At 35.9% G+C, this 13,684-nt stretch overlaps 1 protein-coding gene across 1 annotated transcript; it reads right to left on the reverse strand.

The window, feature by feature from the left end:
- Positions 1 to 8,195: 8,195 nt before the first annotated feature.
- Positions 8,196 to 10,782, reverse strand: LOC104114647 (protein NRT1/ PTR FAMILY 2.11-like). The gene is made up of 4 exons (XM_009625140.4): positions 10,582 to 10,782; positions 10,225 to 10,442; positions 9,241 to 9,800; positions 8,196 to 9,158 (listed from the first exon to the last, which is right to left on the reverse strand). The coding sequence occupies exons 1-4, from the start codon at positions 10,652 to 10,654 to the stop codon at positions 8,252 to 8,254; spliced, it is 1,758 nt and encodes a 585-aa protein (XP_009623435.1). The 5' UTR covers positions 10,655 to 10,782; the 3' UTR covers positions 8,196 to 8,251.
- Positions 10,783 to 13,684: the final 2,902 nt, after the last annotated feature.

The following is a 13,684-nucleotide window of genomic DNA, read 5'->3' on the forward strand; positions in this document are numbered from 1 at the left end:
GATTATAGGAACTAAGATAGGTGCATGACGGGCTAACTCACTGAACCTGATAGCATATTCTGACACTTTCGTGCCATGACGAAACCATTCAAACTCTGTGCGCCACGCATCTCGGAGAGTCTGGGGAACAAATTCTTTCAAGAATATTTTCGAAAATTGAACCCAAGTTGGTGGTGTGGCATCGGCTGGTCTACCTTCTTCATAAATTTGCCACCACCGATACGCTGCGCCTGATAGTTGAAATGTAGTAAAGGCAACTCCGCTCACCTCCACAATACCCATGGTGCGGAGAATGCGGTGACAATTTTCTAGAAATTCTTGGGCATCCTCTGTAGCTATGCCACTGAAAGTTGGTGGATCATATTTCTTAAACCTTTCAAGTCTCCTTTGTTCTTCTTCTGATGCCTCGGGCCTGACCTCAGGCTGAACCGGAATAACAGGTTGTACTGGTACTACACCCGGAACCTGACCAACGTAAACCTGCTGCTCTGGAGTTGTGATAGGAGTCTGAGCTACTCCCCCAATCTCCGGAATATTTGGTGCAACAGAGATCAATTCCGCCTGAGTTAATGTACCAAACATACTCAGGAACTGTGCTAAAGTTTCCTGAAGTCTTGGGGTAACAACAGGTGCTTCTAGTACCTGTCCCCCAACTGGAGCTACTAGTGGCTCCCCAACTGTTGTTCTGACAGGTGCTCTAGTCGTATCACGTGCCCTTCCTCGGCCTCTACCTCGGCCCCTGGCTTCTTGCAGCCCTAGCAGTATGTGCGGATGCCTGCTCAACTAACCCAGTAGCACGTGCCCTTACCATCTGTGAGAGAATGGAGATACAAAGGTTCAAATTCCAAATTCAACAAATTCCGCACGACAGGAATGAAAGAAATGGAAATTTCCTAACAGTTCTGTAGCCTTTCGAAGATAAGTACAGACGTCTCCGTACCGATCCCCAAGACTCTACTAGACTCGTTCGTGACTCGTAGAACCTATGAACCTAGAGCTCTGATACCAACTTGTCACGACCCAAAATCCCACCACAGGCGTCGTGATGGCACCTAGTTTCTAAGACTAGGTAAGCCGATTTTTATTATATTTTGAAGCCATTTTTTTTTTTGAATTAAATAAGTAAACCAAACTAACAGCGGAATAAATATGAATATACAACCTCCCAAGACTGGTAGTACTGAGTCACGAACTCTAACTGAATACATGGAATGATCTCGAGGACTGAATATACAATATTGTTTGATTACAAATTAACAGTACAATAAAATAAAAAGACTCCAAGGGACTGCGACGACCAAGAATCTCTATCTTGAATCTTACAATCCCGCTTTAACTCTGCTCAAATCTGTTATCTTCAATACCTGGCTCTGCACAAAAATGTGCAGAAGTGTAGAGTGAGCACACCACAATGGTGCCCAGTAAGTATCAAGACTAACTTTAATGGAGTAGAGATGAGGTACAGTCAAGACACTCACTAGTCTAATAACATGTGCAATATAATATACAAAATAATAGGAAATAAATAATAATAAAGGCAGGATAAAACAACCAGTGATATGCACAACAGACAACAAGAATACCATTAATATCACTCAACAATTAATAAACACAATTACACCTAATTAGATCAAGCCTTTCAAATAAATATTTTTCACATAGTTCTTCCAGATAACTCTCTATCAAATATAATTTTCTCAATTAATTATTTTTCAAATATAATTCTTTAAATAAATCTTTTCAAATACAATTCGCTCAAATAAATATCTTTCAAAATACAATTCTTTTATATAATACTTTCTAAGTAAAAATCCTTCCAAATAAATATTTTGAATATAATTCTTTCAAATAAAAAGTCACCATGTGACACCTCATTTCAAAATCATCAAAATACGGGTCTCAGCCCTTTTTTATATTTTTAGTAAATACGGGTCTCAACCCATTTTCATATTTCCACACCTCGTGCCTATAATTAAATCATCATATTTGCTCGGCACCTTGTGCCCTCATTTCATATCACAACTGCACGGACAATTCACGTGCCAAATATCATTATCATTTTATCACAGCACCTCGTGCCCACATTTTATATCACAACTATACGGACAATTCACGTGCCAATATCCCCATTTCATATCACAATTCACGGTACCTCGTACCCACATTTTATTTTATAAACCGCCTGGCAATAGCCACAGGCTCCCAATTTCAACATAAATCAGATTATTATCAATTTACTAACAACAAGACAAGTTGCACAAGGTATAAAAATAAACACAAGAAAATCACAACATCACAAGAAAATTGTCAACCCCACATCATCACATATCGTCCCTCACAATAGCCACCCTTATCGCTCATATAGCCACCCTTCTCGCTCCGCCCAGACAATATCAATAGCCACCCTTATCGCTCCTAGTGCCACCCTTATCGCTCCTATAGCCACCCTTATCGCTCCGCCCAGAAAATATCAATAGTCACCCTTATCGCTCCGCCCAGAAAATATCAATAGTCACCCTTATCGCTCCTATTGCCACCCTTATCACTCCTATAGCTACATTTATCGCTCCGCCCAGACAATATCAATAGCCAACAAACACAACAGTGAAATGCCACCCTTATAACCACATAATATCAACGGTGAAATGCCACCCTTATTTTCCCACAATAACAACTCACACAACACAACAATTTACATGGAAAATTATCACAACAACATAACAAAAATCAATTCATATCATAATTTACCCAATGGCCATAACCAAATTTCAAAGCTACAATCAAGTTAATTAATTTCACAGCAAATAGACAAATGCTCCACACAATGTGTACAACACCCAAAAACAATCAATAAAAATAGAAATTACTCAATATAAAGCAAAGTCTTCATAAAAGATCAAATTTTCAATAATTATATAAACACCTCTTCTTAAGCTCATTTAATTAATTATTTGCATAGGGAAAAATAAAAAATAAAATTAAATTCCAATAATTATCAAACCAGCAAATTCACGAAATTTCATAAATAATCAAATAACAATCACATCACATTATCATATAACAACAGAGTCAACAACAAGGGTTTAGGCACGGTAAGTAGATGATTAAATATATGCCAATAATTATCCAATTTACTACACAGTATGCTCAAGACTTTAACTCAATAAAATTTGCACATATAAACCAAGTACGTACTCGTCACCTCGCGTACATGGTTTTCAATTACCCAAGTTGCACATAAGACTCAATGCCTAAGGGAAATTTCCCCCATTCAAGGTTAAGCAAGACACTTACCTTTTTGAAGTTAGGCCGATATTCCAAAATAGCCTTCTTGCTTCAATTGACCTCCGGACGGCTCAAATCTAACCAAATTAATTGCATAACTTCATTAAAATTAATCGAAATCAATTCTGGATAATAATACATCGACTTAAAATTTTATTTTAAAAGGTCAACAAAAGTCAACGCGAGACCCGCTTCTCGGAACCCGACATAATTTTTATAAAACCCGAACACCCATTCCGATACGAGTTCAACCATACCAATTTTATCGAATTCCAATAACAACTCGACCTCCAAATCTTAAATTTTCGTTTTTGAAAGATTTTACAAAAATCTTGATATTTCTTCCATTAAATTCGAATTAAATGATGAATTCAAAGACATAATCATGGAAATTAATCAAAACTGGATAAGAATCACTTACCCAAAACACCCACGCAAGAATCTCTCCAAAAATTGCCTTCTATCGGGCTCTCAATTTGATTTTTGAGTTATGAACTCAAACCCCCCTTTTTGAGACTTTTAATTCTGCCCAGATAGGCCTTCTTCGCGTTCGCGAGCACTGCTTCGCGTTCGCGAAGGCCAAAACCCAACTGCCTCAAATCCTCCATCGCGTTCGCGACGTCCTAGTCGCGTTCGCGAAGGCCAACTGTTTCTGCCCCATCATTTCCTCTTCGTGTTCGCGAAGTTCTCGTCGCGTTCACGAAGTCCTCGTCGCGTTCGTGAAGACCAGCTGACCAATGCCTTCGCGTTCGCGTTCCACTCTTCGCGTTCGCAAAGGCCAAACGACCCCAGACCCCTATCTTCCTTTCTTCTTCGCGTTCGCGAAAGCTTGTCGTGCCCCTTCTTCGTGTTCGCGTTCACAGCTTTGCGTTCGTGAAGGACAAATCATCAGCCCCTCAAACTCCTCTTCACGAACGCGGGACTTCCTTCGCGTTCACGAAGAAGGAAACTAGATGACAGAAAACAGCAGTTCAAAAATAGAAGGAAATGGCTCATAGCCATCCGAAACACACCCAAGGCCCCCGGGACCCCGTCTAAACATACCAACAAGTTCCATAACCTATCACAGACTTGCTCGAGGTTTCAAATCACATCAAATAACGCCGAAAATACAAATTGCACCACGAATCGAACTTATGAACTTCCAAAATTTTTAACTTCTAAAACTCGTGCCGAAACCTATCAAACCAACCCGGAATGACGTCAAATTTTGCAGGCAAGTCCCAAATAACATAACGGAGTTGTTCCAACTCTCGGAATCACATTCCGACCCCTATATCAAAAAGTTCACTTCCGATCCAAAACTTTAAAATTTTGACTTTTCGCCATTTCAAGCCTAAATTGGCTACAAACCTCAGATTCACAGTCCGGACATGCTTCTACGTCCAAAATCACCCAACGGAGCTAACGGAACCGACAGAACTCTATTCCGGAGTCGTCTTCACACAGTTTCGACTACGGTAAAAATCCTAAGGCTTAAGCTTCCATCTCAGGGACTAAGTGTCCTAAATCTCTCTGAATCATCCGTAAATCATACTCGACCACACACGCGGGTCATAATACATATTGCAAGGCTGCTAGAGACCTTAAGTCACTGAACGAGGCGTAAATTCTTAAAACGATAAATCGGGTCGTTACAAGTGTTGATTTTTTTTACTTTTTTCTGAATAAGTGTTGATTTTGTATTTCTTTTAAAATTTTGAAAAAATAATTTTTCAGAAAAAATAATTTTGCCATGTTGGATTGCTTAGGTGGATGGTCATGTAAGCAAATCTAACCCAGTTGGACTGCCATGTCACCTTCAATGACAAGACTAACAGCTTAAGGGCATTTGTGGTCCAAACAATAGACGCCAAGGATATTTTTGGTACCAAAACAAACGGAGGGCATTTTTGAGCTATTTCAGATAGTTCAAGGGCATTTTTGGTCCTTTTCCGAAATATATGAATATTCGGGGATCGGATTGCACGCCGCAATAGACTTATTTAAAAGTCTATATTGGGGGATCAGATTGCACGCTACAACAGATTTATTTAAAAGTCTATATTGGGGGATCGGATTGCACGACGCAACTGACTTATTTAAAAGTCTATATATATACTTGATTAAAATAAATATATTGGATGGCTGAAAATGAATATATTGTGGAAACGGATTACACGCTGCAACAAAAATTGGTTGAAAGAATAATTAGTTATGACTACTGAGTTGGCTTCAACTATTAAAAATGAGTTACCTAATTTATATCTATTATTGTTGTTATTACTATTATTACGTACAAGTTAATGTGAGTGACCTGCCTTAGCATCGTCACTACTTCGTCGAGGTTAGGCTCAGCACTTACCAGTACATGGGGTCAGTTGTACTGATACTACACTCTGCACTTCTTGTGTAGATTTCGGAGTTGGTTCCAGCGGCGTACCATAGACTTGCTCGAATTTCAGCTACCCATAGGAGACTTGAGGTATAACTGCACTACGTCCGCAGTTCTAAAGTCCCCGTCTACTTTACTTTAGCTGTGTGTTTGTTTTCAGACAGCTTTAGTTTATTCAAACCTTTATTTGTATTATTCTAGAAGTTCGTGCACTTGTGACACCAATTCTGGGATGGTATTTAGACACCGTTATTTTATGAATTATTCACTACATTTCAGGCTTTACTTCCGTATTTAATTCTTTGTTATTAGTAAATTTAAAAATTATTTTAAAATGGATAATATTATTCTAACGTTGGCTTACCTAGCAAGTGAAATGTTATGCGCCATCACGGTCTCGAATGTGAGAATTTCGGGTCGTGGCACAAATATATAAATTGCATGTGGGTTATACCACTGATTTAATATTATACAATAATACATTTGTCCGTACAAACCATTTGACTATTCTTGAGAACAGTATTAGTTCCATCCATCCCATTAAATACAGTCCAGTTTACTATATTGGTCAACTAAACTGAAAGGAAAAAAAGAAATAACTGAATAATTACAAGTACCACTTTGATATCCCAAGTAGCACTTAGTTCTCGCCTTTCTTCGCTTTTCTTCATTTAATTAGTGTTGTTGGCGCAAACTGGAAAAACGCACTATCAAGTGGATTTTTAGATGTATCTAACACACTACTAATTGTGCTTTATTGCTCTTGTATGTCATATTAATTGCGTATGTTATTTTCTGTTGTGCTTTGTCTCAAATTGTTCTAGAAAAAAAGTTATTCTTTATATATTTTAGTATTAACCTTTAAAAATATTGAGTTTAGTTTATTTTTGAAAAATACTTTAAATTTGTTTTCCGTAAGTTCGAAGTATGTACCTTGTGGAGATAGCAAAAAGTCAATTCTTTGTTCAAACAATTTCAGTTTGTCCTTGTTTGCTTTTACCTCTACAACGAAATCTAAACTCCTACTTTAAAGTCGTCTCTGCAAATTAAGGCAACTAAATTAGGATGGATAGACATACTTTTACACACAAATATTCTGTTTACTAAAGGAAAATAATTAAACAGAATAAAACTTTTGTCCCAGCACCTTAAATAAGAGATATTACTAATTACTAATGTGAAAATAAGAACACTCTAATAAACTAACTCTTCAAAATTCACAAGTGGCGGCTGCTTTTATTTGTCTATCACGACATCATAAAATTATGAAGAATTACAGCAGGGCTATTAATTAAAGATGACAAGCCTAATTACTGGGCCTGGTTTCCTTTGGACTTTGGGTAACTGGGATTAGCTTCTATATTTGCTGGATACTGTACACAAATATCCCTTTTCAAGGTTACAGTTTAGATTTTGTCCCTATTTTAAGAAGAAGTGTAAATATAACCCTTGAATTTTTTTTTTCCTCTGGACAATGTTAGACTCGGATCCATGTTTACTCATATGACTTTTAGCTTGTTCACAATACATTAGACTATAGTCTCACGTTTATAATAACTTACAAATTTTAGACCGTGATTTCACATTTTCTGATAAGACTTTCAGATTGCTCAACAAGAATTTTTAAACTATAATCTTAAGGTCTATCAGTTGCAAAAGAAATTAAAAAAGGATCATTTACTAAATAGACAAAAAAGGTCAAGGACAACCAACGAAAATTTCACGTATTTACTCATACGCCGTGGCGAGTTTTAGGCTTTAGCCATTGCATATCTTCAAGAGCTAAAAAATAACTCTTGTTAACAGAAGAATCATATTAATCTTAATTCGTGAAACGCCAAATTTCTTTTCCACAACAAAAAGGAAAATGATGTTTATACAGAAATTAGTAGATAGTAGATGTAATTTCTCAACGAAAAAGACATTAAAAAGTCGAACTTTTCCCCTCTAGGAAAAACCAATTGAACTATCTTTTCTTTAACGATACTGTTTATTTTTGCTATATAATTGAATTAAAGATGTTTAGGAATTTTAAATTATGCCATTGGGATAATATTATACAATTTGATCTAGTTGTATTTACAATTTTCTTAGAAAACCAATGTCATTTCTGCGCTGATCTAACTCTAATAGAATATTTACAATTTAAAACTTGTAATAAGTAAGAATGATCAAATTCTGATAATAATTTATAACTTCGCATTACATTTTGATTTTACTGGTTTTGCTTTATGTTATTACAAATTTCATATTTCTAGTTCATCACCAAATGTTTTTCAGTTATATGAAAAAAAATGAGTAAGATGAAAACGGATGAATATATTAATACGTTTAAGTTCTGCCACAATTAATTATTTTTCAGTTCTCCTTTTATTTGTTTGTCTAATTTTAGTTTATTATCTAACATTCTCATACATCAACATTAACCAAATATTTCAAATAAAGTATTCGCTTAACCTAGGTTGGTCATTAGGAATCGCCATTTGTGGTGTATTGGGTGAGATTTGGTGTAACATGAATCAGTTGTACATTGCCATGGCAGCTGAAATTGTATGTATGTTTATTTAGAAGAAGAAGAAAGAAAGTGTGAAATCAAACTAGAGGTTTTGTGGGTTCTAATTTTTCCATGGCAACTTCAAGATTGTGTTCATTTTGTGTTCCCTTGTACTTGTACCACTTGGCACATATTAGAAAGTATCCCAAATCTAAAACCTCTAAAGCAGCAACTAAGTAATAAAAGTAATCCAATCTCCCCTTGTTTAGATCCTCTGCTAACCAGTTCTCTGTATCTGATGTTCTTGTTGTCTTGTGAACTACTGATATCAAGAAGCTACTCATGTAACTAGCCAATGCCATACCACAAAACAAGAATGACCCTGCGAAACTCCTCATGTTTTCTGGAAATTGCTTGTAAAAAAACTCAACTTGCGCTATGACTGTAAATGCTTCAGAAAGTCCTGCTAGAGCTAGTTGAGGTATTAACCAGTTAGCAGACATAGCTGAAATTTCACCTCTTCTTGTTTCAATGCCTAGTGTTGGTTGGCTAAACGCGACATTCCTTCTTCGAGTTTCCACTAGAGCTGATACTAGCATTGTGAAAACTGCAATAACTAAACCAATTCCCATTTTTTGAAGGACTGTTATACCAGCTTCTTTCTTTGTGATCCTCTGGAGAAATGGTACAATTAATCTGTCATAAATAGGTATCCAAATAGTCATGCTTAACATTTGGAAGACCGCGTAAGATGCTGCTGGGATCTTGAAAGTACTTGTAGTTTTAAGACGCCTATCGCTTTGCAAGGCTTGGAAGACTACATAAGTCTGCATCTGGGCTAGAACAATGTAGTATATCAATCCTGCTATCCATATTGGAAATACTCTTACAACACATTTCACTTCTTCCACTTGTTGGATGCTACAAAGTCTCCATTGGTTGGCTGCTGATCCATCTTCTTTTATTTTGTCTTCAGGAGTTATAATAGATGCTTTATTCCAAAACCTGCACAATCATTGTTGTATCTTTCATTAGTCTCAGCTCCACAAGAGAAAAAAAGGTAAGGTGGAATGATTGTATCAGTTACCTAAATTGATCGGTATAAGGAAGTTCAGTGTTGATAGTATTGATTGAAACGTGGTTGAACAAGGTATTCTGTGGTTGTTCTGGTAGCTTTAATCGCCTTTTTTTAATTGCAGCTACGAGCACTTGGGCAAAACTTGTCAAGGGACTACCCTCGGGTAAAATCATGACATAAATTTTGGTACCAACGAAGAAGAAAACACACGACAAGAACATTAGAAATGTGGGAATAGCCAATCCAATAGCCCAACTCACGCTTGATTGAATGTAGACGATGACAGTCAAGGATACCATCATTGCGAAAGTGAAGGTGAAGTAGTACCAATTGAAGAAGCTGTTAACTCCCCTTCTTCCTGATTCTGTATTGGGATTGAATTGATCTGCTCCAAAGGCTAAATTACATGGCCTAATGCCACTAGCACCTATCACTAGAAAACCAAATCCACATAGTAAGAAAGCTAGTTGCCCTGTAGTTGGTTCAACGCAAATGCTATTTGCTGCGGTTCCACAGTGAGGAGGATGCAGTTTTGAGATTGCTGCTGTTAGCGCTAAAAACATCATGCCCTGTATACATACAAATATTCAAAGTTTTACCATAAGTTGCAAATTGCTGAAAACATTAAAAAAAAAAAAAAAAAAAGCCCGGTGCACTAAGCATCCCCATTCACGTAGGGCTCGGGAAGGGCCGCAGCCCTAAGGGGTGTGATGTAGGCAGCCCACCCTAATGCAAGCATCAATGGCTGATTCCACGGCTCGAACCCGTGAGCTATAGATCACACGGAGACAACTTCACCGTTGCTCCAAGGCTCCCCTTCAATGGTTGATTCCACGGCTCGAACTCGTGACTTATAGGTCACACGGAAACAACTTCATCAATGACTGATTCCACGGCTCGAACCCGTGACCTATAGGTGACACGGAGACAACTGGCTCCCCTTCAAATTATGAAAAACATAATTAAGTAAATTAAAGTGCGCGCTCTAAATACCGTGAAAGAAGATATAGAAGCAATCCCCAGTGTCTTGTAGCGACCAAGATAAGTGTCTGATAGGAAAGCTCCGAGCAGGGTTCCAAAGTTACAAGTACCATTAAAGACGTTAATGAGGTTAGTAGCAGTAATTGACTTCATGTTGAAGACAGTGGTTAAGTAAACCAAGAGATTCGCTGAGGTTCCAATCGTCCCTAATTTCTCAAACGTCTCATTTCCTGCAAGTTATGTTTTACACAAGCAAAGCTCAAATAAGAGGGGCCTCCAACATTTTTGTGTTGTAAATTCTATAGTTTGTCACATTTAGAATGAAAATTGAAGTATAATAGCTCATTTGATATTGGAATACTAATTTACCTATAATGAAGGGCATGGCCTTGATTCCTCCATACTTGGGTTCATCTCTTGCAGGTACCTTATCCACTTCCATATCCGAGAGTATGATAATTATTTTTCAGCTCCTCAAAATACACTTTCAAATTTAAATGGTATATAGGCAAAGCCCAAATGTATCAAAACCAATTTTTTATTTTTTATTTTTTGTAGTTTCTTGTTAGAGCTGAACATATTGAGGAAGGTAATTTATAGGGAATGGCTATATGTCAACTTGAAGTAGTTTCCCAGAATTCTTGATCTCTCTCATTATTGGATGACTTTTCCAGACATGTGATACGTTTATTGGCTTTGTCTATATCTGCATTTTGTACCGTGTACATTTGCAATGTTCTAAGTTATTATTCTAAGATATGGATTAATTAAATAGTTTACGACCAACAACTCTTAGATATAGTAGCGGAAAACAACTTACGATCTATGTATTATTTGTGTAAATCATTTCCATTTTTGTAAATTTTCCCCTTCGTTAATCACAGAGAAGAATAGAATGAATTGCTAATTGACGATGAAAGTTGGACAGTTCCTTTTTTTTTTCTTTTTCTCAGTCCTAATTTTCAAGTCCTTAATTTGCCTGATATTAATGCAGCAACAACAACAAAAAGCCCGGTGAAATATCACAAGTGGGGTCTGGGGAGGGTAAAGTATAGGTAAACCTTACCCTTACTTAATGAAAGTAGAAATGTTGTTTCCGAAAGACCCTCGACTCAAACGAAGTGAAAATGAAGCAATAAATAGACAACGGCAACAACCAGGTAAAACAGTCATTAATGGTTATCTAATTTTAATTTTATTTATCGTTGATATTTTTTCTATTTAATGTTTAAATATGTTTCGATTGAAAAGAAAAAAAGAAGAGAAAAAAAGTAGAATGACTCCAAATCTCAATCTCAATTAAGCAGCTTTGTGTACATTGTAAACGTTGCAAAGTAAAATATTGATCGGCAAAAATAACTCTCTAATATATATATTATTTGATATTCGGATCCCTATAATATTGATCGGATTCTATACTTTAAAACTTAAATTATTCATTCAATAATAAAATTTCATGTTGGATAAAATTATCATATTTTGGACTTTATCAAATATTTGGTGTTGAAAATCAACTAAGATGCCTATATTTTAAGTTGTATGCACATATTAAATGATAGTTTATTAGTTATGGTGTCCAGAGTTGTCAAAACGGGCCAGTCCAATCCAGCTCAAGCCTCGCGGGCTTTTAAATTTGGTAAGCGAGGACGACCCGGTCCGCCATCGAAACGGGCCATAAAATGACCAGCCCAACCCAGCCTTAAGAAGGCTGTGGGCAAGGGCAGACCGACCCTTCAGCTTTTTCAGAAAAAAAATTTCTTTAAATATTTCTTGTGATATAGTCGTTTAATCACGTAAACAACTTCTGTTTGTTTAGAGTATAAAATAAGATTGATATTTGACAAGGAATCTCGTAACTGAAATGCAAATTCTTTATATCTCTAGCTCTTTTTTTTTAACGTTACATGAATAATTATTTTAATACTTTTTTTTCAACTTTCTCGGGTTTAGGGATTGCTACAATAAGTTTATATGCTGAGATTTTTTAATTTAGTTTTATCATCTTTTACTGATTTCATCATTATGGACCACGAAAATTTTAAAATTTATGAAATTTGCTAGTATTGTCAATTTTTTTTGGCTATTAAACACTTATTTTTTTATATTGAAGACCAGTTTAATTATTAATAATATATTAAAATAATCCAACTGATCATTAGCAACTTAAAGTAAAAATTTCTTTTGAAAAAAAATTATTATTAGCCACTTAAAAACTTTTCTAATTCGTCATTAATTAAGCAAAAGAGAAACTAATCTTGTCATACTACATGCATATCAAAAATCTGAATTCTAGTTGATATAGAAGGGTAAATGAGCAATCTAGGGTTGGAGAATGAGGATTATAGTTAATAGTTTTTTTTAGTTTTTACATTTTTAAAAATATTAAATATTTATATTTAGATTTAATTAATTTTTGGCTCACGGGCCGGCCGAACCCAGCATCGGTCAAGTCTCAAGGGCCAGCCGACTGACTTGTGCCGGGCTTATAAGCTTCAATTTTAAATGGGCTCAAAAAATCATAACCCAATCCCGCCCCAATAACGGACTGGGTTGGGCTGGCCTCACGGACCAAGCCCATTTTGACGGCTCTAGTGGTGTCTAACGCTTTAAACCATATAATCTTTAGGTATATATGTTATCATTCGTTCTTAATGCTCCTCTTAATCTTTTTCTGCAACTAATATTTTGCATGTGCTTTATGTGTATCTTCATATCATGCTTGCTGTTTCTAAATTTAATATGCATCTAAGCCTAACACGAGTCATGAAATATGATGCAAGTAAGCCAACTTGCTCCAAGAAGTAAAGATAAGTTACGACAACAAATGCTAGAAAATCTATCAATTAAGGTAGATCACCTTTCAAATGCCACTAAGTAGTAATAAATAATATGTGGCTCTATATCTAGTTGATAGGTGTTAGGCAAAGCCTTGGTGCAGCTTTTATGTGGCTTTTTCATTTTTGCTTTGTCGGAGGGGTTAGGCTAAGCTTACATCATTTCTCTTCCCTGTATACTTATTTGTAGTTGTTTGGTAGGATGTATTAGAAATAATAATATATATATATATATTAGCTTTGGTATTATTAATCTTTGTTTTATAATATTTTTTAATTTATGTATAACTAATACTTGTATCAGTTATATTCTTTATTCAGTATTATTCTTATACATAGCAAATTATGACATTAGTATTAATACTATAGTTTTTAATACATGAATAAACATGTATAAAGATAAAACTAAAGATCACATTTGATGTAATAAGGAACTTGAAACATAAGGAATATATTCCTGGTATGCGATAGGAGTTAATTAGGAGGTTCCGGTTATAAGTCTAGAAGATTTTCAGTTTTAGGAAGCCAATACTTGAAAGCATACTTTAGGTAAAAAAGTTACTTCTTTCTTTTGTGTTACTCTTAATCCTATTTTTGCGGCTATCTTTTTGCATAACGCGTACACCTTCATATATATC

This window comes from Nicotiana tomentosiformis, chromosome 3 (genome assembly GCF_000390325.3).
Source record: "Nicotiana tomentosiformis chromosome 3, ASM39032v3, whole genome shotgun sequence".
Lineage (NCBI taxonomy): Eukaryota > Viridiplantae > Streptophyta > Magnoliopsida > Solanales > Solanaceae > Nicotiana > Nicotiana tomentosiformis.